Below are 24,899 nucleotides of genomic sequence, written 5' to 3'. Positions count from 1 at the left end.
CTCATAGACAAACAGAAATAACAAGACTAAATAAGTAGACAGTGGAGTGGACTGGTAACTGGCCAAACCCCTGCGGTCAAAGTCCAGCTGGAGGTCAGTCACTAGTGGTTTAGCCCAGGGTTCAATACTGCTTAATGTCTTTATTAATGAACTGGATGATGGGGCAGAGGGCACCCTCAGCAAGTTTGCAGCCGATACAAAACTGGGAGGGGTGGCTGATGCACCAGAGGGTTGTGCTGCCATCCAGAGGGACCTGGACAGGCTGGAGAAATGAGCAGACAGGAAACTCATGAACATCAACAATGGCGGGTAAAAAGTCCTGCACCTGGTAAGGCATAACCCATGCATCAGTACATTCTAGGGCTGACCAGCTGAAAAGCAGCTTGGCAGAGAAAGACCTGTTGATCCTAGCAGACACCAAGCTGAAGTCCACAATGCACCCTTGTGGCATGGAGCACCAACAGCATCCTGGTCTGCATTAGGAGAAGTGTTGCCTGCAGGTTGAGGGGGAAGATCCTTCTCTACTCAACACTGGTGAGACACACCTGGAGTGCTTGGTCCAGTTCTGGGCTCCACAATACTAGGAAGATATGGACTTACTGGAGCAAGTCCAGTGAAGGCCCACAAGGATGATTTAAGGGACTTGTAGCGTCTGACATACAAAGAGAAGCTAAAAAAGCTGGGACTGTTCAGCCTAGAGAAAGAAGATTCATGGGGATCTTATCAATGTGAATAAATACCTGATGGGAGAACATAGAGAAAGTTCAGCCAGACTCTTCTGAGTGATAACCGTTTGAAGGACAAGAGGCAACACACACAATTTTAAATACAGAAATTCCATTTCAACATAAGAATGCTTTCTTACCGTGAGAGTGGTCAAACACTGTAACAGGCTGCTGAGAGTGGCTGTGCAGTCCCCATCCTTACAGGTATTCTAGACCCAGCTGGACACGGTCCTAAGACTCCTGCTCTAGCTGACACTGCTTTGAGCAGAAGGTTGGGGACTAGATGATCTCCAGAAGTACTTGCCAACCTCAACAATTCTGTCATTCTCCACTCTTTTACCTTTGCATTCACTGAGTGACTGTAATCAAGAATCTTTCCTCTGTTCTACACTGCCATCTTAGTGTTGTCCAGCTAGCAGCAATAGCAACAGTGACTTCCCTCTGGGACTTCACAGCATTTCCTGCTCTTCCTTCTTAGAAGGGAGCTTGCAACAACTTTGGGAGTGCAAGGGAGTGTGTTTTTTTATCATTTGGGAAGTAAAGGACAGTTTAATTGATGTTGGGTAGGTTTTCTCCTACTCAACTAGAGGAAAGCTCTGCAGTGTTTCCTGATGATGGTCACAGTCTGAAATATCCAGTTAACAGCTTCCTGCGTCTTCCAGTGTTGTTAACAGTTTAGTAATGCTAGATTATTTTTTTTTTTTTTTAGCAAAATCCCTACAGGTCTGCTCTATCCTTTACTTTCCACCTACGTGCTTATTCCCCGTCTTATTAAAAACAGGATCATTCTCCTTATCTAAAGTATATTCAAGTGCATGAAAATACCGTATACTCTAGTGAATTCGCTTATTTCAGCACAGACTGCTGCCTTTAAGGAGGAAATGGAAGTACTTGGCCTCCAAAGGATGGGGAATGTCCACTGACAATTAATTGCTACCTCTCCCAAATATTAAGAGCAAAACTATTTGTTTCTTCCAAACCGGTCGACAGCATTTTGGACTTCGGGTTTTTTTCTTAAATAGATCTGTTTTATAAAAATCAATCAATAAATAAAAAGAATAATGTGAACAAATGTAGGACTTACGTATGATCCATAATTCACTGCTAGGGTCTGCAAAGCCCATGGGAGGCCTAGGCCAATTAAAATATCAAAAACATTGCTTCCGATGGAGTTGGACACAGCCATGTCCCCCATACCTGCAGAAATGGAAACCACGTACAATCAGACATGTCTCAGAAAAGCCTTTTAAACAGAAATAGATTAACCTGAGCTACTCCAGACAATTTCCATGGATTAAGGCAAAGAGTTAAGGTAAATACCCCTCACCCCATCCCTTCCCTTTCACCTTTGCCCTACCCATCATACAAGGCCAGCAGGGTTGAAGGGGCTGAATCTGCCTTCCAGGATCATCTAAGAACCTCCCTCAACTAATCCTCCACTGCTGTGGGGACCCTGGCCACTGGCTGTGACCTGCCGGCACTCTTGTGTCATGCTCAGTGGGGCTTTAGAAGCTTTACTGTAACCATGACACCTGAGTTTCGATACTGGACTGATTAGAATAGGTCTGTGTGTAGACTAAGTAGCCTGTTATTTCAATGAAGAGCCACTATTTTTGTTCCCCAAAGCAGTACTGACAGCTTGCTTTTTCTCTTAAAACATCTGTTACTGGAGTCACAAAGTGGAGGGGGCAAAGTTTTCCTTAAAAACAGTAGTATCTTCCAGTCCTTATGACTGTGGAGAAAAGCTGGGAAGTGACCTGAAAGACCCTTATGCCATGTTCTGAACAATTCTATACCACTGATATTTAAATTAAGAAAAATGTTGTGACTTTTGGGGAAGGCTTGAAGTTGACAATAGTGCCAAACTTGTTTCATGCTGTCATTAAGAACCTGTTAGCTGCTTTGCAACAGCAACACAATTAATTTCCTCCTTTGTTCTTGTTTTAAATTTCAGCCTCAGGAAAAGGGCTTTGTATGTTTTAACACTCAGGACACATCGGTGCTACCTGGAGAGGAAGAGGACAAAAGGAAACACTTCCATAACAGTATGACATCTCTGTGATGAACATACCTTGCCTTGCTACGATAAGGCTTGCCATGCAGTCTGGCACACTGGTTCCAGCTGCCAAGAAAGTGATGCCCATGATCACATCTGGAATTCCCAGTGTGTAGCCAATGATTGTCACCTAAGGAGGGGAAATAAACCACCAAGCTGTTTACAAGAATTAAAATCAGAGACCAGCTTGGCCCAATTCTGCAACACGCTGTGAGACAGAGTTTATTGCTGAATGCAAACTCACACTTTCCTTAAGAGAAGCAGTGACAGGCTTTTTTTGTATATTCATCATCTGGCAGAGGATAGCACTAACCTGCTATGTACCCTCATTGGTTAGCTGCTCATCATGGTTTAGCCCCAGTCAACAACTAAGCACCACGCAGCCGCTCGCTCACTCCCCCCACCCCAGTGGGATGGAGGAAAGAATCAGAAGAGCAAAAGTAAGAAAACTCATGGATTGAGATAAGAACAGTTTAACAATTAAAATAAAATAGTAATAGTAATAATAGTAATAATACTAGGACAACAACAACATAGAGAGAGAGAGAGGAAACCCAGGGGAAAAATAAACAAATGATGCAACTGCTCACCACCCGCTGACCAATGCCACCGGTCCCTGAGCCACGATCGCTGCTTCCCCCAGCCAACACCCCCCAGTTAATATACTGAGCATGACATCATATGATATGGAATATCCCTCTGGCAATTTGGATCAGCTGTCTTAATGTGCCCCCTCCCCTCCTGGCTTCTTGTACACCCAGCAGAGCATGGGAAGCTGGAAAAGTCCTTCACTAGTGTAAGCACTGCTTCACAACAACTAAAACATCAGTGTGTTATCAACATTATTCTCATACTAAATCCAAAACACAGCACTATACCAGCTACAGTGAAGAAAATTAACTCTATCCCAGCCAAAACCATGACACTGCTTCACACCTTTCATCCACAATTTTCCTGACACTAACCTGGAAAAGAGACTACATGGTGGCCCATGACCCTGTGTAACAGTCTCCTGATTTTGGCTGAAGTTTGCAGACATTATTATATACAAAACATAGCTAAGCAGACACTAAAACAACCCCATGGTTCATTATACTATGAAAATGCCATATGCATGGACATATCCCCAAGTGACTGCAAACAATTACTGTTGGCAGAGAGGAGATACCTTTAATTTCCTCTTTCCTTTACTATGCAGTCTATGATAAATTAGTGCTCTTAAAATTAATATTTTTTAATTTTGGATGCCTTTGTCTAATGATGCCCATTTCCTATTAGCCATGTTTAACTGCTCTTCTGAACTCTGCAGCATACTTCAAGAAATGTGAACCATATGTTAGAAACAGCACAGTGACCCTGTGGGCTCTGGTATTTCAGCTATGAAAGCTAGGATAGCTTTTTTCTTGAAAAACACCTCATTCTCGAGATGAAAAGCAGAAGAAAACAGGTAACTTTCTATTTCCTGATCTGGGTAACATGGGTTATTGAAAACAAAACAAAACAAAATAAACCCCCCTCTTCTGGAACTGCTTTGATTGGTTCGCAGGAAAAAGCCTGGCATTCATTTTGGCATTTAGTACAAGAATGAACTGTGAAGGCTGTGAAGATTTTTTTGTTGCCTCCCCATCCCAGCAGGGAAGCATTGGCCAGTGCTTTTGTGAGGTATCTCCATGCTCTTTGGGTCCCATGCCGAGACAGACCATGGATCGTGCACTCCATCGCAAGTGCAACAGCCCAAAACCAGACTTCCCTTATTAGACCCTCTCCTGATGCCAATGCCGCATCATTGCCTGGTTCCGCTTAAGAGTACAGACCACCCCAAAATAAACACAATCCATGCTGCAGTATTACTGTAATCCTAATGAGGACAACTTATGCTTTTCACCTACACGTACCACGTAATGAGGCCTGCAGCAAGCCAACAGACTCAGTGATCCAGCCAGTGCACAAAACTTCCCTCCTGTGAACTGGCCAACTATGCTTGGCTTTTCTTGTGTTTATTGTTATTTATCCCCTTCTACATTTAGGATAATGTTGACTGGAGTAGTTGTGCAAGAATTTGGCTGAATGTTGTGTTTTTATTTGTGCTGAGTTCAAAGTGTTATCATTCACAACTCTGTGTCTCAAGCTTGCTTGCTCCAAGAAAAGGAAAAGCTATTGAGGGCAGATTCTTACTAGCATCAGGGCCTCTTTACACTGCCCTGCACGACTAGGAGGTGTTGAATTGGTGCAAGTGTAATTTTTTCCAATGCTAAAGAATCTGAGTGAAATTCCAGCCCTGAATCAAGTTCAAAGTCCATGACTACTGGCCCTTAATTTTCATCTCTCAGTGTGCACAGGTCTAATAGAAATGGAAGCAGACTTAAGGTTTCTCATTTAAAAATTCAGGTATGTACAACACATTTCTCTAAGCTGACAAAACCCACTTCCATGGCCTCTCCCAGGCTGTGGTTTCTGCTTTAGTTGGTACGTACCATCCACACCATCATGTAGGAGAAAGCTGCAATCCAGAGGGTAGAAGAAGCAAAGGTAACCATGAACCATTTTTCCAAGTGGGGTTTGTTACAGTTGGGCACTGTGAAGTACAGGACAAAACTCAGTGGCCACGTGAAGAGCCACTTCAAGATTTCTGTCTTGCCAGCTGTAAAACAAAAAAGGGAAACAATCACAATTCTAGTCTGCTTTACTCCAGAATGTCACCTCAGCCTAACTGCTATTCAAACAGATAATGACAAGACATTCATTGTTCAGAAGATCACAGTGTGATGGCAGAGATGGGAGGGCAGAGAGGGGCACAGGGAAGGAGTATGAAGTGCCTCCCCAAGAGTTTGTTAAGTAATGGGTCAGAGCATACCTGCTACCCTCCCTGGGTCAAGTTCTTACAGGTACCACATAAAAAGCACGTTCTGGAAAGAGATCAGATCCATCTTCAACCACCTAATGGGAGGGTACAGAAAAGATGGAGCCAGGCCCTTCACAGAAATGCACAAGGAAATTATAAGAGCCAATGGACTCAACTTGCAGTAGGGGAAATTCAGAATAGATGCTACCCTAAGTTGTGCATTTTCTTTTTTTTTTTCTTACCATGAGGGTGGTCAAACACTGGAACAGGTACCTCAAAAGACTGTGGGATCTCCATACTTATAAGTAATCAAAACTCAACTGGATGCAGCCTTGGGCAACCTGCTCTGAGTAGGGGTTTGAACCAGAGATCTCCGGAGGTCCACACCAACCTTTCCCATACTATGAATCTAGTGTCATGGTCCACAGAACATCCAAATTACTCTCTTGAGGCCCACTTTCTTCCCTTACTCCAACTACAGCTATGCTGTTTGAATGAGGAGATCTGAACAGGAGTTCCCAAAAATGTATCTTCACCTGTAAAGGGCAGGACCAGGCCCTACAGTATTTTGGCTTGTCTGCAACACAGCAGACCTTGCCAGCTGTGGCAAGTGTGAGTCATAGGTAGGGCAGGGATATGCTATAATCGTCCCGGGACTAGAGCCCTGATGGGGTAAGAGGGACTTGGCAAAGAAGGAATCTCTCCATCCGGCAGGTGCAATGCTTAGCAATCTGAGGCACACATGGCTTTTCACAAGTCACACATCTGTTCTAAGCCCTCCAGAAAGAGTGAGAAGACACTGTGGCTGTGCCTAGTTAACAGCAGGAAGCCGGGGCACCTAGGACCTTCTTTTGTCACCACTCCACATCAGCACCATTGCTGCCTTGTCTCCACTAGCACTACACCTTACCACCGAGGAAAGAGCATGCCTCATTTCCCAGCAAAGGTAAGGGCTAGATGCAGACGCATCTGACCTATGTTCAGGCACTTTGCTGGCATCCCCACCAGCCTCAGCTTCCTCTGCAGTTAGCAGAGAGAGACAGGCCTCTCCAGAGGGTGACCCAGGTTTTGGGGGTAGGAAACACCCCATGGAGATTGCTGCTTCTCCCCTCTGACTTCAGCAGCAGTGCTGGGACAACACACAAGCTGCAGCAGAGGTGCGTCCAAGCCCAGCAGTCTGCATCCTGAGAAGTTCCTGCTGCTTCTCGGTTCCTCTCATCTTTTACCTGTGACCAGGAACTACGTTGGGAGGTGCAGGCTGATCAGAGCTCTCAGAGGCACTTCTACCTCAACACACATCTGCAATGCTTTCTGGCATACCCAAAATGAGTTTTGCTTTCTGGAACAATACAAACCCAGAGGCTTCTTACTGGGTAGGTCAAAAGGCGTGTATGGCCCTTCATGGTCATCATCGTCATCTTCTTCCTCTTCCTCTTCCTCATCATTTTCGTTGTTCTCATTATCCTCATTCTCATTCTCTGTCTCGTTCCCAGCCTCGGCCATATCTTCATCCCGCCGTGTGCTGTTCAGACCCCGCTCGGCAGAGTTGCTGGGGCCTGTTCCATTCTCAACCACGTGCTTGATCGGTATTTTGATCGCTACTTCTGACTCACCATTGGTGTAAGTCCTGCTGTTGATCAGCCTTTGTCTCTGTAAATACAGGCAAAAATTCTTGCTGAAAGACAGATTTTTTTTTTAAAATGTGATTTTTTAAAGAGAAAGGGAGGAACGAGAAAGAGAGATGTGCACAGTTCTTTAAAAAGTTGGCTTTAAAAGCAAAAGAGATTAATTTTGATCAGGTGTAGTGCAATGCTTGCTTGCAGATGACTGAATTTCACAGATACAACTTTCAGAAGAGAAGGACCAGTGGATACAGAATTGACTGCAGGAGTATTCTAAGACAAGGGCCAGACTAAGTGCAGACTCCGTGGAGTACCATATTGTTAAAGTGCAAGTGATATTAATGTCAGCTCAACGCGGGCGGCACCTCCTGTGAGCAACAGCTACAGGTAACTTAACCACATGATGACTTGAAACTTCCTCTGCTAAAATCTCCATGGGGACAGATAGCAAGGGATGATTTAGCAACATTGGTGTCAGAAGGATAAAATCTGGGAAAATGCTATCAGGGATCCAGAAAACACACAAGAGTTCCATTTTGACCCAAACACTGCTACAGGAAAAGGCAAATTCAGGAGAAGCAGAGGTGGAGGGAGATAAAAGAAAGACATACCTCATTGATTAACATGCGGCTGGCCATGGAGAGACGTGTTTTGGGAGGGAAGTGGCTGGTTATCATGATCCGGAGCCCAGCCTCGGAAAAAGAAAGCTGATGTGGGTAGGCAGACAGCAGCTCATCCACCATGATCACCGAGGCTTTACGGTGGAAATTTCCTGCAGCCAAGAAACAAAGAGAAACTGAGGTCTTCTTCCAGAATTCTCTCTCTCTGCCCTATGTGGCTCTTGGAAGAGTAAACCCGTGAGTTCCAGAAGTCCTTTGTAAGAACCATTCCATCAGCTACTGCCATTCAAAATATGCCTCCTCTGTCCTTAATTTCTGTCTTTACACATCCTACATTTCTGTCTTTAAATAAATAGCCAACATGGTATCTCCACTTGTGCTCATTACAGAGAACTAAATCTGCTCTGCACAATTCATCATAAGCCTGCGTTAGGCAGATCACTACTTCCATAGCAGCTATTCCACCAAGGTAGAAATGGTGGTGTAGTAAAGCTGCATTAAATTCACTGTTATTATCTGCACTTGATATCCCAAAGAAAATAGAATTTTCCTCTAAGTAATAACAATGTACCATGTGAGTCTTGCAAAAAAGAATGTGGCAGCCAGAGAAGGCAGCTGAGAGACAGGGAAGCATTTGTTTTATGACTATATCCATGAAAAGAGCTGAGAGACTGATAAACGAGAACATCGCACCTCAGAAGATGCTGAGAATTGGGTGCTAAAGTATATAGTCAAGGAGAACAACTAAGTGGGATGTTGTTAAGAACTAAAACTAAGTGTCATTTAGGTGAACTATCCTCATTATAATAGTAAAAATCATCCCCATAGGCCAGAAAACCCCCTACTTGAATAAGGCCCTTACTCTCTGGGCATGCATGGTAAATTTAAAGCGAGCTGTACCTTTAAGGTGAAATGAGAAAGAAACTAACCAATTATTAGCTGGGGAGTGTGAATATTAGCTGTTACTGACACATTGAACTGTATAAATGCCTTGTAGTTTCTTGGTGCAGTGTGCTATCTTTGTGGAGTTACCACCTAGCACCCATCTTTGCACAAAAGTGAACTGAACAAAATACCTCCACTCTGCGTGCAGTTTGGTGTTTTGCACACTGGGCGAATGAACCTGCTTTTTGGGAAAACACACTTGTGTGAGGATATTGGCCTCACCCACCATTAATCATACACAGGGGTGAGGAAATTGTCACTGTGTTCCTGTGGGGTACCAATGCAAATGAAAAGCAAGTACCTGCATCCTGGGCTCACAGCTCATGGCTGGGAAGGGCAATCAAACCTGGCAACAATCGCACGTGCAGGAGCAAAGGAACAAGGAGACAGGGGCAGGTACCTGAACTGTGCTCCAGCTGGGGTTCATCCTTTCTGTGCCTGGATGCTACCTCGGGTGTGAATTCTGGGCTAGGACTGGGACTTGGCAGCAGGTAAACCTGAGGTCTTCCCTGACCCCTGACACATTTCTGCTTTGGTTTATTAAAATCAGTGCTGAACACTGGCAAATGTTTCATTGCATTACTGTGTATTACCATCATTGTTAGTCTTACAGAAAAGTACTTCCTTGGCCTTAGTGTCACTTTTTTTTCTGACTGAGGAGGTTTCCATGGATTGGGGTAGATAAGTGGGGACATCCATATTAAAAAAAAAAAAAAAATCAAAGCAGCCAGACAGCTTTTCCTTGTGACTTTTTCCATGCTGGCATTTCCTGCATGGCACTTGAGGGAACTGCCCCAAACACAGGAATCCTTCTGTTTGATTCTTTTTGGTCCTCTGTTCAGAAAAGGCCTTGGAAAACAGGCAGTAGTGTCTGAAACCCTCAGGCAACCTGTTGCAATGGATGCTGTTTGCAACCCCATGCTACTGGCTGGTGTGCACAGCAGCGCCACTCGCCTATCTGGGCCTCCAGTGGCCCACTGCCAAGTATATACAGGAACAATCTGCAAGGAAATGAAGCAATCCTTTTGTCTTCCTTCCTCAGCCAGTTTGAGTAACTGCAAGTGTCCAAAACAAAAAATTACCAGCAGCTGAGCAGTGTCATGCAAAGATGCAATCTGGGGAGATTTAAACCAAATCCCGCAATCAGAACTGCCTCATTTGTGCATAATCCTGAGGCCACTGCGTAAACCTAGATGACTATGGCCTGTGTTTATGCTTACTGAGTTTTACCAGTCTAGCTTTACTGGTACAGAGTGTAGTCATTTTGCCAGCACAGTTTCGCTGTTGAGAGCCCCAGGTTACAGATAGCTGTTCCCATAAAAGCAGCTTCCCCAAACCAGTGTGCACAGCACTCACACAAGCCTTCCCTCAGCAATACAGCAATAACATGATAGCTGGCCTCTCATAGACTCAGTTGTTTGATGTCAGCAAATAAACCCCTCTGTTTCATGTTTAGGTGCTTACTGTATACAGACTATGTTTTTCAATCACTCTTTGCAGGAAAAGAGAACTATTTTTATAAAATTTTTTTTTTAGTCCAGTGAAACAAAAAGGGCAGCCCATCTGTAGTCAGAGACCAGGACTGTTTTAGACAAGACAGAGCTCCTCCTCAGGTTAAACCAGTGACTGAAGGCAGGGGATGTTATTCCTGATGATAGGTGCATATAAATCCCAAGCAGTTACTGCACATGCTTGTTGTCTGTTGCAAAGATAATAAAAATTATCTTCTGTAAATACAGTTTAGCACATGCTTGCAAATGCACACATCGAGCTACTGCTGCTGAGCTATGGAGTGGGTGAATTTTTTTAAGCTGAAGAAATACAATCATTTTTATGTGTGATTGTGACTGAAGTCATATGGGAGCAGATTTCAGCCAAAGTGAAATCCACTCAAAGATCATTTACATGGAAAAGTTGCGCACATTCAAGACAACATGTGCAGTAAGAGCATGCTACCTAGACCAACGGAGTCCCCACCCTCCCTTCACTTGGGGGGGAAGCATACGCTAGTATAAGCCCACAGCAGGACTTACAATGGCATGGCTCTAACAGTCTAAATAAGTAGCCCCTGGGCAAGTCAGGCTTGAAACTGGAGGAGTCCTTCCAGCCAGGCACTTGTCCAGCAGCAAGAACTACCCAGAGGAGGCCTGAGCTGCCTCCAGCAGCAAAGGATGCCGTGGCTGGGGTCACCATGCCATGCCCCTGGGCACAGGACCCATGGCCGTCTGGCAGGGGGGTTTACAAAAGAGCCACCTCCCTATTTCACGGCTGATTAGACAGAAGCTGTCTACACCGCATAACTGGCGGACAAACTTGTAAACATTCAGAATGATGCAAGCAAGCAGGGTGACTTACTGGAACAGTTACCTTTCTTTAGTAATACCACTGTGGCATCGCAGTTGCTGTTATCATCCATTTCTGTGTTATTTGCTAAACCGTTCACCATATTTGCAGAGTTTTTTGTCTTCCTTTCAAAGCAGTGATGTATGGTTGAGTTGTACCTGCACAAACAAAACAAACTCTAGATGTACCTTGGCTTCATCTATGTGGATTTCTTGACATTATTCCTTTCCTAGACTCATATCCTGTGTGATCCTATTAAGGGAGGGAAGAAAACCTCTCTGGTTTTAAGGAAATCTAGCCACAGTATGCCAGAACTTTAACTAAATTGTATACAATGCAACCTCTCCATACCCAGAAGGCTATGAAAGATACAAGACATGAATCCTAAGTGACATGTATGCTTATGTATCACATGTAATTAATATTCTGTATAGCAAATAATGATTACTTGTCATCATCCAAATTTATTTATCACACCATCACACCTGAGCATGAGTGTTGTTTTATCTGTGAAGACATACCACAGAAACACAAAACCATATGCTAAGTTCCCTCTCAACTTTGGTGGGCGGGGAGGGAAAAAAAAAAACAAACCACCTTTATTTCTTATTTTCGTTAGAGTAGCCAGGAGCTGACACAAACATGAGCTGAGGATCTCACCATGATACTCAAAGGCAAGGGTAGACTACTGTGAACACCTGGCCGAGGTCCCTAACCAGCCTGACAACCTCCCCAGCTATATCCAAACAGGTCTGAAATATCTGTTCATACTTGAGCATTGCTTTCAGAAAAAAAAAACAACATTCTAGATTCAGACATTACAACTATCTGTTTTGCCAGTTAATTGTTGCAAGGGTGAAGCTACCCTCCATGTTAAAGAAAAAGTTTCTAATTATTAGAAGTGAGATGAATTCTGACTCATGTTCCCTTCAACCCAGCCTGAGTGTTTTGCTGTTCTCACTGAGAATTGCTCTCACAATATTTACTCTATTCATCATTTCAAAACAATACTCTACTCTTACTTGTTGAGACAAGACCACTGGTGTGCTTGGCAGCTGGTAGGTTTTGTTGAATGTTCCAGTTTAAATCTGGGTTTCCTTTCCACTGACTTTTAAAAACAAGGCAGGAGGAGGGAAACCAAACAGCAGAATAGACTAGCTTTCTTAGCACAGACTTGCATGAAAGAAGTTAACACAGGTCAGATGCTCAGAAAATCAATGTTGATTGTGCTGTAGTTTTATCGTGGGTCTCCAAGCAAGCAAGAACAAATTGCTGTGGAGTTTTGTACCCATAAGAAGTAGACTGGAATCTCCTACCTGTTTATTTCTGACTAGGGATGCTAAAGCAAAGTCAGAAGAGGTTGCTTTGGTGGGACTTGGAGATGGATTTGGTTCTCTGCTCTGCCACAGACTTGCTGCATTAGCCTTGGCTGGTTCCTACAGGGTGAGATCCATAAAGCACCATCCACCTTTATATGTCTGATCCTCAGACCTGTACAGGGAGAAGCAGCCCCTTCCTGCCTCATCAGGATAAATTACAGATAAGTACATGACAGGGCAAGGTGCTTTAACCCCTGCTATAGGAGGTGCTGCTGGTGTGCAAGCTGGGTGATGCAATGGAAGCCCTGCTGACAGGCTGCAGTTCTCTCTACCTTTGCAATCCCTGGAAATGCACTGGAGGAGGGAACCTTACAATCTAAACAAGCGAAGGGCGCATTTGACTTACTTCATGATAATGATGTAGATGACATACATCAGCACTAAGACTAAGGACTCCCACCTGCAAACAAGAATGACATAGAAAACACATTAGAGCAGGGCACAGCAGTCAGCTGCCTGAGTTCAGCCATTCCCCCATCTGTCACACCACAAACTTCCAGAAAGGCCTCCTTGGGCTGTCTTAACACACCTCTAGAAAAGGGGATGCATAAAGAAATGGTTCACACACCTACGTGTGATGCCTTCTTTGTTTTCTTGACTTCTGCTCTGCTTTTACTTGGCCAAATCAACCCATCAGCTAAGAACAAGTGACTAAACCCAGTAGTTCAGTGAACAAATTGCGCACCCACGGAACACTGACAGTTCTGCAAGGACAATACCTATGGGTGCTGTGGCAGAGGGAGGGGAGCAGCTATCCTACTCTGCCTGTGTGGGTGTAAATCAGGTTGTTGGGCTTTTTGTGCATTCTAAAGCACACTAATCATGCTGAGACAAGCTGAACAAGGGACAGCTGCTCCTTCACTACTGCTGCTGCATAACCACTGAGAATGCAGCAGGCAGCAGTTTAAACTGCTGATTAGGTATCATCAGGTTTTTTTCTGCACTGTTTCTGTATTAAACTAATGAAATTTGTGTGAAAACAAAATAGAATATGGCTTTTAGAACTTATTTCTAGGTAATCTTTTTCACTCACTAAAACACTGTATCTGCATAGTTCCCTATGGCAAACCGCTAGTCCTCATGGAAATCATCCATTATGAGACTGCTATATACTCAAACTCATGGGCCACTTTCTCTTTAAGGATTTTGAGACATTGCACTAACCATATCAGTATCTCATTCCCTGCTTCTGGCAGTTCAACACTCTGCTTCTGCATTGATGTGTTTTAGTTGAAGGGCACAGTCAAACACAATTGGGCCTTGAGTCAATTTTAGTTAAAAAAACAAAACAAAACAAAGAAAAACAAGCCATTGCAAAACTCAGTGTTTCAGAAATCCTTCTTTGAAATTAAACATAAATCCCCCAGTGAGAACAAGTTTAAGAAAACATGCAACCCAAAAAGCCTGACTCCCCCTAGTGCTTGTAATCTAAATAATACTGGCTGTGAGTGAAATCAAAGCTACCGCTGTCACTCTACAAGCCCTGAGAGGTGCTGAAAAAAAAAAACATGAAAGCAAAACAACTGAGAGTACACTTTTTAAAAAGTGTTTGAAGTCCTCCTAGCCTATCATACCTATTACAATACATTTAAGTACATTCATGGAGATATTAACATATATATATTTTTCTTTAGACAGGTCATCCACTCTTTAATATTAGGAGCTGTTGTTTTTTAAATTATTAATTAAAAATCCAAATATTGGAACACACGCATTTATAAATGCTTGGGCGGCCCTTTCCATTCCCAGGCGGCTGACATCCCTGGCACACTAGCACTCAAGCAGTGGTCTGCCTCTGCTGAGCGCGCTGCCATCCCCCGGCTGCTGCAGGGTGGGCAGAGGGCACCAGCTGCCACTGCTGTATTGGGAAACAGTCTGAGCGACGCTCTCCTAGGCTTTTGCCTCTGGCTCAGAAAATGAGTTATTCTAGCCCATCTTGTGCTGAGGTTTCTCACACAGCAGGAAACTGCTGCCTGAATCGCCCTGCAGAACTTCTTAGCTTTCACCTCCTCTCCTGATGAACCCTACTTATTGCAGCTTTTGTGGTATAACCAGAAAAAATGAAAAGAAGAAGGATTCACTTACCAGGAAACTTTTTCATCATAAATAAACTGTGGAGAGAAGGTTTAAAAATAGGAATGTTACACATGAAATCACAGTGGAAAATAGCTCATCACCTGAGCAGGGAACAGAGCGGGCAGAGCAACCCAGGGCCAGGACAATGGGATTAAACTGTGGTCTGTTTGGCACTGCCCTCCTGTCCAGCGTTTGAACTTTTCAGCTCTTAGTTTCTCTCTCCTAGTAAAGGCAGGCAAGGAACTCCTTCCCAAATACAACAGGATCCTTGCATAACTGGGGCTATCGCAGCAGCAAAGCAGAAATGGTTACAGGTAAAACAGAAGTGAGTCAGAGAAGGGCTGTACCTGCCCCTGAACTTCATGGCTGGTCTCACCAGAGACACGTCCTCTTCCCCTGACCTGTTCTTGGGTGGCAACCGGGCAATCAGTATGTAGATTTACAGCCAGCTCCACAGCTGCTGTAAAATTTTGCTGGCTAGAAACTGGGCCCAAGGCATTATTTCCCCAAGATCTACGTGATCACCACGCTAGCTTACTTTAACTACTGTGATAGTCAGTGTATCTTCCTGTGTAAGATGCTCCATGTTGGGGAAGAAAGAACACTATGCCAAAGAGGTGAAGGGTGTTTGCCCATCTACGCCTGGTTTCTGGAAGGTCTGAACAGGCAGATGTTGGGAGGCGACCAGCAGGTGGCTGCAGTGCTCCACAGCTGGGCCCTTCCCCAGTCCACTCTCCACCACCACCAGCCCTGCTGGAAGCAGAGGGGGCTGCCACCCTCCCTTGCTGGCAACACCCCTGTGTCTCCGGTTCTCCTTCCACCTCAGGTGGACATCTGTGGCAGGCTACTCTTGCTGCCGGTCTCAGCTGTCACTTGTAATGTGGGGGGAATCAGCACAGCTCAACCCATGTGCCATGGCTCACCTGCTACAGCTGCTGCAGCAGGAGGGCCAGAGGGCCGGCCAGGCCACCCGGCCTGTATGCGGGGCACCTGGGAGGGCCGGCCTGGCCTGTATTGGGAGTGTTTGGGAGGGCCAGTCCTTCCTGGCAGCATGGGCCCTCTCTGAAATGTTGGAGCTGGGGTTGCACACAGGAACCTGCAGCCAGGGCAGCTGCTCTACCTAGTCAGCCTCAGCGAGGAGCCTGCTTTCCATTCAGTCCTTCCAAAGCACCTGCTTTCAGCTCCACGCTGCGCAGAGACACAGAAATGCTGTATTTGCACTAGGAAAACATCCACAACAGCACACCGGAGAAAAGGGAGGGAAAGGGAATGAGTCTCTGAAAGCACAGTGAAACACTTCACCTATATAGCCTGAAAATAGCAACTCCTGCATGACAGCCAGCATCAAGCAATAGTTACATTGGTTATTGGAAGAAAACATGACCACAAAATGTTACATGTGTTATAATTTACACCTCCCAGTCACCCTGATCCAATCTGACATGGCCTGTTTTAGGTTACAATGTGTTGGTGTAATGGGACAGGAAAGCATGTGCATTGACCTTTGTGATTAAAAATAGCACCCATCCCACTTCTGTCACTAATGACTCTGACCATGTCCCTTCAAATCAAGATACACAGGCATCTTTCTCCTTTCAAGGGAAATAAGGAGTAACAGTTTTGCCAAGCTGTACAAGACAACAAGATAGCTTTATAATATTATTTTAAGATTTAAAAAAAAAATCACAGGGCTGAACTAAGGTGAGGTAAGTATGGTAAGTGCAGTTTATCCACTTCTATTCTGTGTGATTTAGAGTTCACTCATTCTTACCAAATGGCCCAGACCACCAAACAGGTGAGTTCATACTGCTCTGCTATTTATTACTGCAGCACTGCGATTCCCTTGCTAGTGGAAATGGAAGGAGACAAAGTCACATTGATTTACCCAGCGGAATATCAAGCTTTTTAAAGTTGCTGACTCTCAACATTGGCAGGAATGTATTTATTTCCCCTCAGGTATATTTATGATTAGTAAAGAAACCAGTGGAGTACAACTTATAATACAGCACCACAAGCTGCTGTTTAAAATACTATGAAAGCAACCTTCTCAAGTGATATCATCCCTCAAGGAAGATGACTGTATTTCAGCTGCAGCAAAGTCTCAATGCCCTGATATGGCAAATTATCCCTATATGGCAAAGCATGTAAGTGCCTTCTAAGGCGCAGAGAAATGTAATAAAGGGGGAACGGCACGCAGGTTGTGCTATGCTCTCCATGGAGCCCATAGCTTGTCTCCCAGTAGAGACATCATGGACATGAGAGTCAATATTTGAATAACAATGTGTTGCCACCTAAATTTGATTCTGCCTTAAAAGGACAGGAAAGATCCAAGCCACTGTGAAACTAGGGGTCCCTGGGTGAGTGAAGGGGAAGAGAAACTTCTTAAACTGGAGCAGTGTTTGAAAGGAAAAATCCTCATTTGCCATCAACTGGAGAGCAATATTGCATATAAAAGGGTTGGTAAATCAGCTGCGAGCTAATTTTTTAACCATTTAAAATGTTTTCCCTTCCTCCCATCTTTCTCTGTTTTTTCTAACAGGTGTTTAAGTTATTTCCAATGACTGATGTGGAGTAATGCTGAAGAGAAGTGGGATGCGCTCCACAACTGCCAGGCCACAGTTAGCCATGTAGTGCTGTGACATAGGAATAAGAGTTCTGGCAATGCCTTCAAGCCTTCGTTAATGCCTGAAGCTGCACAGTCCTGCTGCCCCAGCTGCGTGAAGGACCCTGAAACTCACAGCTGATAAGATGAGCAGAACAAGGGACATTCATCTGTAGAGGAGCTAACCTGAGGCTTAGAAAAAAAGTAACAATATCCTGGTATTACGGGGTACACTCCCAAAAGAAAAGGACTTCTGCAGTTCTGTAATTATGAAGAACAGCTTATACAGAAATAAAGTATAGAAGAAAAGTCTTAAGGATAACAGAGCTGCCTGTTCAATGAGCCATACAACTCTCTTGTTACATAGGATAGGTAGCTAGGAATTTCGGGGATGCACTGGACACAATAAAACAGAGAATGGTTCTCAAGATCCTGAAGCAGCTGACAACCACAAGGATAAACCAGCCATGAGAAAAACTTGCCTTGCTTTAAGAATTTAAAAACTGTGACAGATTCATCAGATTTTAAACCTGTCTGCCACCATGCAATAAATGAAACACCCAATCCAAACAACAGGAGGCTAAATGCCAGGCAGCTGCCCACATCTGTGCTTCCTGTGGAGAAAACTAAGACAATGCCTGCTAGATGTCTTTAAGCTCGTGCAATGTAATTTATTACAACAGGTGGGTGTGGCCAAGTTCGTTGCTTAGATACAGTTTTGGTATGAGGTTACTGTCAAACTGTCAAAGCAAAAAAAAAAATTGTTTGCTTTCCAGCTCATTGCTAGTAATTCTGTAGAGAAGTTATTTTTCACCAGGTGCAAAAAAGCATGACCTTGCAGTGTGGGGAAAAAAAGTACAAACAGGCTGAGGCAAACCCTCTGAGATTAGACAGATATAGGCCTTTGTACCTACAGAATATGTATAGTATATGGGCGTGTGCAGAATGAAGGCAAACCAAAACACACTCTTGAAACTGTGACTAATAGGAGGAGAGCAAACTTCAGAAATGCAAGTTTTCATCTTCTGACTCTAAGGTTCCATTCTTGCTTACGTATGGAAGTTAACCTCATAAAACCACCCTTCCTTTCTTAGGGAACCTAGGGTCCTACACTAGGCCAGGGAGGAAAAAAGGGGAGGGGGGGGGGGAAGGAAAAGTAGCAACTGTTAACCAGGAAACTCCATTTTTATATTTCCTCACATTTTTTGGTATTGGTTGCAAAGGTAATGCTGAACTGATGGCATTGTCTTTATCTAAACACCTCTGCTAACATTTTTTTCACTGTGTAGCCTGATTCTGAGAGATTCTGAGTACTTACTGAGCTTGACGAAAGCTAGATTAGGAGCAGCGCTAAGAATTTCTGAAACTGTAGCCTTCATTAGAGGATTTGCTGCTAGTATGCACTGAACAATACCTGCCCCAATTATGTGTGGAAAAACTAACTTTCATGTTTTGTAGTTGTTGAGGATCTCTTTCCTCTGGGCACAAATGCTGCCTCCTTACAGGTCAGTTAGATAATTTTTGGAAGATGTGAGGGTCACTGTCAGGTAGGGCTGCAGTATGGGGTTTCAGCTCTGGACCCTGCGGCTGCACTGGGACACAGCACTTCTCCCCAGTTATCGCTCTGTGCTCTGGACACTCCTCGATCTCCCACCCTTGGGGCAAGGTTTTCTACAGAACCAGGGAGGACACAAGTACATTATTCCACAAGCAGAAAACCACATGACTCCTGAAGCTAGGATCTTAGCTACAAGATTATGATTTCTTAGCAGGTTCCCTTTACAGGTGGCAGTAGACACATGGGCTTCCACAGAAAAACCACCTTCAAAAACTTACCACAATGAGTGCAACAACAGACAGTGTATAGTAGATTGAATCTCTCAAGAGACTCCATGACGACAGTGCAACGACCTGGGAAAACAGGCAAAGAGAGGGTATCAGCCAGGCTCTCACCAGCATGACTGCCATGCTAACAGTGTGTGCCAAAGGTAAGCCCATCATTCTGTGTAAGCTGACCCCACACATGCTAGGACATGAAGAGGAGATCCAAGCCAGGAGACGCGCTGGCTTTCTGCAGCTGCTCGAGGAACAGCCGATAGGGAGATGGGGGGATAGCCAAATTTGAAGAGTAAAAGGTATAAGGCCATGGGCAGCAGATGACTTTCATGCAGTCACAGCCATGCTAAATCTTACCAGTGTTGTCCAAGCCATGGAAAGGGGAATCAAGTCTCAGGTATTTATGGGTGACAGAGTAGTTTCCCATGAGCTGAGCTGGCTACCTGATACCCTTTCCCCCTGAAATCCCTCCCACACGCACACACCACATTCCCTACAGGCTGAGCTGTCCCCCAGGTCTGGCTGTGTGCTGCAGCCAGGGGCGGCTGAACCACAGGCAAGTGTGGGGCGGCCTGCCACAGAGGACACTGCGAGTGCTGCTGCTGTCAGGGCAGGAGGAAGGGGCTCAGCTTTACCAGCATGGCCCTCCTATGCCAGCACCGATACTCAGCAATGAGTGTCTCGACAGAGAATGGTCACAGGAGATGAACAGCCCTGTCAAGTCTCTGGAACAGGACAACAACCACTTCTTCCACACACCCCACAGTCCACATCTGTTTCTTGTATTAATTTCCCCCAGTCTGGGACTCCTGCCTTCCTTGAGAGAGGAAACCAGCCTGAGATGCTAAGCAAGAGCACAAGGTATGCAATGGTCCAGTAGGCACGGGAGCACTACCAGGCACAGTCTCCAGCTGCTGCCTAGCGATGTGGGCCCTCCCCATCCTTGTCCTACCACCACGTGCCTACATCCACTGTGAGTCCAGCTGCTGCCATCTCATACACAATATACATCTCATACAAAAATTCCAGGAATGTTTGACTGCTGAATGATAGGCTTGTCCTTTCTAAAAATGGCAACTTGACCCATGCTGACTGATTCAGGGGAGGATAAGTTGGGCAGCAGAAGTCACACTGCAAAACAAGAGTCTGATAGCACAGAGCAGCCAGATCCCAGCACGGTGCTAGCCTGAACCTCGGCAGAGCCACAGCTTCACCCACCACACGGACAGGTATCACCACAGCTCTGTGTCCATTTGCACAGGCTTTGGGACACAACTCAAGTTAACACTGCAGCAGAGTGTTAAGAACAAAACCCAGGAATTTTTATGCAACAGAAGAGAATATGAGATTGCTGTGCAGTTCATTTCACTTAGCACCTTCCAAAGCCACAGAAATGAGGAATCGTCACTGTGGGCTGAACGAGCCTGCAATTCCGATCTTAGAAGAAGAAAGTACCAGTGAATAAGTTAGCATATAACTTCATTAATGGTATTCAAAAAGGCAGATTAAAAGCAGTCATGTGGTGGTAACATCTTCACTACAATATTTTTTGCAGTCTCAGGGAGTCCCCTCGGTAGAAGCTTCTCCTCAAATCTTTATTTCCCATTTCTGGAGTGCATTTCAAACACCGTGGGTTGCAACCTTCACAGGTGGTTAACCAACCACAAGGAGGCAGATGGGAGATGGCTAATTTACACTGATTTGGATCTGGCCCCTGAATGTGTAAACAAATTTTCTGACCACAACCTCCAGTCATGCTTGTGCCTGAATTCAGTCAAACAAACAGTAACTTCATTTTCATTTCTATGATATCTAAAAAAGGGTCCTATTTCAGAGTGCTAGCACAAGTAGTTTCCCTGATTTCTCTGCATATTAACTCTCACAATATTAGAATTTTCCAGAACTGCTAGGAAAACAAATGGTATAAAAAGATACTTAAAAATCTCTGCAGCCTCTTAATGCTATGGCTTTTTAAAGTTGATGTAATTCATTCCCAGTGTAGAGTCTCTTTATGCAACCACTGACATGTAAGAAACTCCTATCTAAAGCAAAAAAGCAGGCCTTTAAAGTCCTTGAGTCAGATTAGATTTCTACTGGCTGACAACACATTTGAATACATGTAGGGATAGATGAATGGAGATGCTTTATGGCGGAAATTTCCAAATGTAGACACCTGGAGTTGGGTTCATACTTCTATTCAGAGATCCTTAATTAAATCTCACATCTTATAGATAGTGGGTCCCTTCATTTTGATTGAGCAATTTTTGTAAGACAGTTTATAAAATAATTTTACATTATTCCACTCAGCTTTTATGACACTGCTTAAGGTCCTATGCACTCTTCTCAGCATGGATGCCGGTGGGGATTTTATAGCTGTAAACTTAAGATCTGCATAATACAAGTTAGAACATTTCTGAAACAAAAGACAAACCCCACATGAGCAGGCTTGCTGGCAACTGTCGCTGTTCTCATAAACTCTCTCCTGGGTTTAAGGGGTGTCAAACATGCAGCACAGCATACTTGTGCAAGCAGGATGTCCCCGTTACTATGAGTCAAGCTAGTATCTCTTCTGTTCTTTGACACCTGAAAGAGCACATTAAGATCCAGATGCTTAAATGCAACTACCTAGCAGGGACCTAGTGCAATAAAGTCATTGACCAAGATATTGTGGGAATCACAAGGACTCTTGCGTTGATTTCAGATTGGATTGAAGGGAACGTGCTTGTGCCTGGGACCTGTATGGACAGCTCACATTTCACAGACATCCCAGTAGGTCTCCCTAATGCAATAACTACAGGGCGATTAAATCTCAGCTCTCCTTAGGGCTTGAGTCATTTAACTAAAGTCTTTGAACTATTTGATCACTGGGAAGAGCAATCTGATATAGGAAAGTCATGCACATAAGGTAACCATGCAGCGAGGGTAAAAGGAGCTAATTAGCACTGAGGGAAATGGCAGTACTTTCAGCCTACTGACAAGACTCACGTAGTCTAGTTATAACCGTCAAGACCTTGAATGCCAAAGTTGTGCCATATAGTCTTGCAGCAACCAAGCACTCCACATAAATCTTAACACACTGTTAACAGTTTAGCAGACTAAGACAGAAAGGAAATCAGGGAAGCAATCAGCTTGGGTAAAAACACGATCAAATTTGAGTTTTAAATCAGCAATACTGTAACCCAATGTGGAGCTGGTCTTTTGGGAGCTGAGTGTAAGGAGGCAATTGTAAAACCACCCATTGCGAGGTTACACATTCCCTCCATTTGAAGGAACTACTCGAAATTCAAACCCCAGACAAGTGACCATTAGCCCTCTCCTGACTACTACACTGGGGGCTAAATCTGACATCCCCAGAGCTGAAAAGATCTCTTTAGTCCAGGCTTAAATGAGAGCAACCCCAACACAGATGAGGACCCATAGTGCACACTCACCTGCATGCCGCAATGTCATTCCTACGGGTAAATGACCCATAGTATGTATTTGGTTTCTCATTTGCTCTTCCATATTATTTCTCTCCCCTTTGTAGTGCAGAAGCTCTTCTCCCATCCAGAAGAGACCTGGTGACAGAGGCCATCCAGCTGGCTATTTTAAAGCTTGCTACTCGCCTACTCTCCCCACTACAGTGATGGGCCTGAGATGAAGCGTGTGATGCAGAACACAGCTGCTGCTACCTTAGTAAGGATGTTTGTGCTGCTGCTGCCAACTAAGGCGGCAAGGCAGTCCAGAGAGCTATATGCTGCTGGATATTTTCTCTGCTCAACTTTCCAGGGGAACCATATTGAACGTTATCTAAGCCCCTCCACGTTCTTCCGGGATCTTTTTCACTCTGAATTGTTCCAGGGCTTCTCCTCCTCTCATGGCCCGTTCCTTTGCTTGGCATTCTTGGCCTGAATGATCAGCTACAAACACTGCCTGGAAATGCTAGGCTTTGGAAGCAGTCTTCCTAATCTTGCTTCTCTATTACCCTCTGGCACAGAAGGTCTAGATTTTCAGGTATTAAGAGCTAATAACTTGATTTGTTAATGGGCAAGGATGTCAAAAGATTAAAGACAATCCCTGTGGCGATTAGCCTTAAGACTCTATGGAGATCAACAGAGATGTGCCGACAGTGCATCCAGTGCTCAGTGCCTCACAGCTGGAAACACCTCCTTCCTGGCTGACGTGCACATGGTGTTGTTGACTCCTTGTGTGTAGTTTGGTTCATTGACATTAGATCTTGACAGAGACGGACTGCTGTTCAGCAGAATGCATTTTTGGACAAAGATGAATGTTTCTCATGAGTTTTAAAGGGAAGTGGTAGAACAACTCTAATTCATTAGACGTAGTTCTAATACAAACACATCTCCTACAGCACTGCACCCCAAGCAAACGGTCCTTAGTGACTGACCATGGTCGCTATTTTGGGTTGGCCTCCCATGCAGCTCTGGGGTCCAAGGGTCTTCCCAAACTAATCACCTGTCTGGAATTTTACTCCGCAAGGTTTGGATGAGGCTGTACTGAGAGCCACAAAGCTCTTTTTCTTCTAAGAGTCAGCTACATTGTGAAAGATAACTGTAAACTGAGACAGCCTTACCTGGCAATTCTGCAAGACAGGTGAAGAAAACAGACAGCAAACACAAACCCCCTTTTCCCTGCTGCTGTTTTTCCCCCCCTCCTCAGACACAGGAAGCCAAGGCAATACGTACCACTGCCAGGCTCTGCTAAGGCTGGGGATGAGAGGAGCAGGCAGGCAACCGGGTGGTTCCACAGCAGATGCTGCTCCCTCAAGTTTTCATTCAATACATTTAAATTCTCATTTAAGGGATTGTCAAAAGGCATCCAGAAGCAGAGAATCTGGGTCAGCCTTCATGCTGCCCTTGTTTGATATAGATTGCGCAGAAGCAATTAGGGAAGCTCTTATACCACCCTAACAGAGGCTGGGATCTGGTTTTTGAATGCTCCTCTGTGTTGACTGACGAAACTCTTACTCACTCTGATACCTTGCAGGCACCCTGAAATATCACAATCAGCCAGCAGCACGCTGTGTCAGCATCTTCAATCAGCTGCAGCAAGACATGCAGTGGGAAATTCCTTGGACACTACTGATGGTTTGCAGGAGCTATTCTCGGAGCCGAGGGGTAGCTTTTAAAGCCTGGTGGGGTCCCTTCCAGAAGGTGTTGTTTTCCTGACACTACCATTCAGCAAATCCTTGACACAACTCCAAATCAGCCCTGCGATAATATAATAGGATCTCATGTCAAAGTAAGATAAATGGTTAACTGTTGGCCAATGTTACAGTACGTAGTGCACTCAGGTGGAGATTGGGGTCAGATTTTCAGGGAAATTAGACTGGCAGTAGTTTGTAGTTAATACATGTCTTATGCATTTGGAATTATACAAAAATAAGAAGGGCCCTACCTCAGGTACCAGCTGTCATCCTGAAGATGATGGGAAGATGAAATCCAGAAGCACTTTACTTCCCTGTGGTTTGCAGAATTTCGTCCCGAACAAAGCCCTGGTTTTTACCTCACAGCAACCAAACCCAAGCACTGCTGCAACCCACTGAAGAGAGACAGGCCACAGCAAAGCCTATCAGCTGAAGTATCTGAGCCACAGCTAAAGAAAACGAGGAAGGGAGAAGCCTCAGGGTGCATACATATTTTGCTATTCACCCATCCAGATGCAACACATGCACAGTTCCAGAATGTGGTAGTGATACCACTTAGTATTGTGTGGACCTCGGTCGCTCCTCTGTCCAAACACAACCCCAGTAACAACCAAAACAGCATTCATTTAAAGAGAGCCTGCTGTGCTCACACAGCCTACTATCGCTCCGGTGGGTTGAATTACCTACAGTACACTGTGAAATCTTCA

General features: G+C 44.6%; 1 protein-coding gene across 3 annotated transcripts in view; it reads right to left on the bottom strand.

Moving 5' to 3' along the window:
• Nucleotides 1–24,899, bottom strand: part of LOC142055585 (sodium/potassium/calcium exchanger 3-like) — a 273,389-nt gene that overhangs the window by 117,639 nt on the left and 130,851 nt on the right. For 2 of the 3 annotated variants that reach the window (XM_075089713.1, XM_075089698.1), the window contains exons 7-15: nt 19,047–19,121; nt 14,618–14,643; nt 12,879–12,932; nt 11,178–11,311; nt 7,857–8,017; nt 6,994–7,273; nt 5,256–5,422; nt 2,797–2,911; nt 1,810–1,922 (exon numbers count right to left, since the gene is read on the bottom strand). In XM_075089713.1, the coding sequence (XP_074945814.1) occupies nt 1,810–1,922; nt 2,797–2,911; nt 5,256–5,422; nt 6,994–7,273; nt 7,857–8,017; nt 11,178–11,311; nt 12,879–12,932; nt 14,618–14,643; nt 19,047–19,121 (1,125 nt within the window). Of the gene's footprint in view, nt 1–1,809; nt 1,923–2,796; nt 2,912–5,255; nt 5,423–6,993; nt 7,274–7,856; nt 8,018–11,165; nt 11,312–12,878; nt 12,933–14,617; nt 14,644–19,046; nt 19,122–24,899 lie in introns of all 3 variants that reach the window. The other variant, XM_075089697.1, reaches the window with a different exon arrangement.

This window comes from Phalacrocorax aristotelis, chromosome 3 (assembly GCF_949628215.1).
Source record: "Phalacrocorax aristotelis chromosome 3, bGulAri2.1, whole genome shotgun sequence".
Lineage (NCBI taxonomy): Eukaryota > Metazoa > Chordata > Aves > Suliformes > Phalacrocoracidae > Phalacrocorax > Phalacrocorax aristotelis.
Note: the sequence above shows the minus strand (reverse complement) of the source record. Positions and strands in the feature narration are given on the sequence as shown.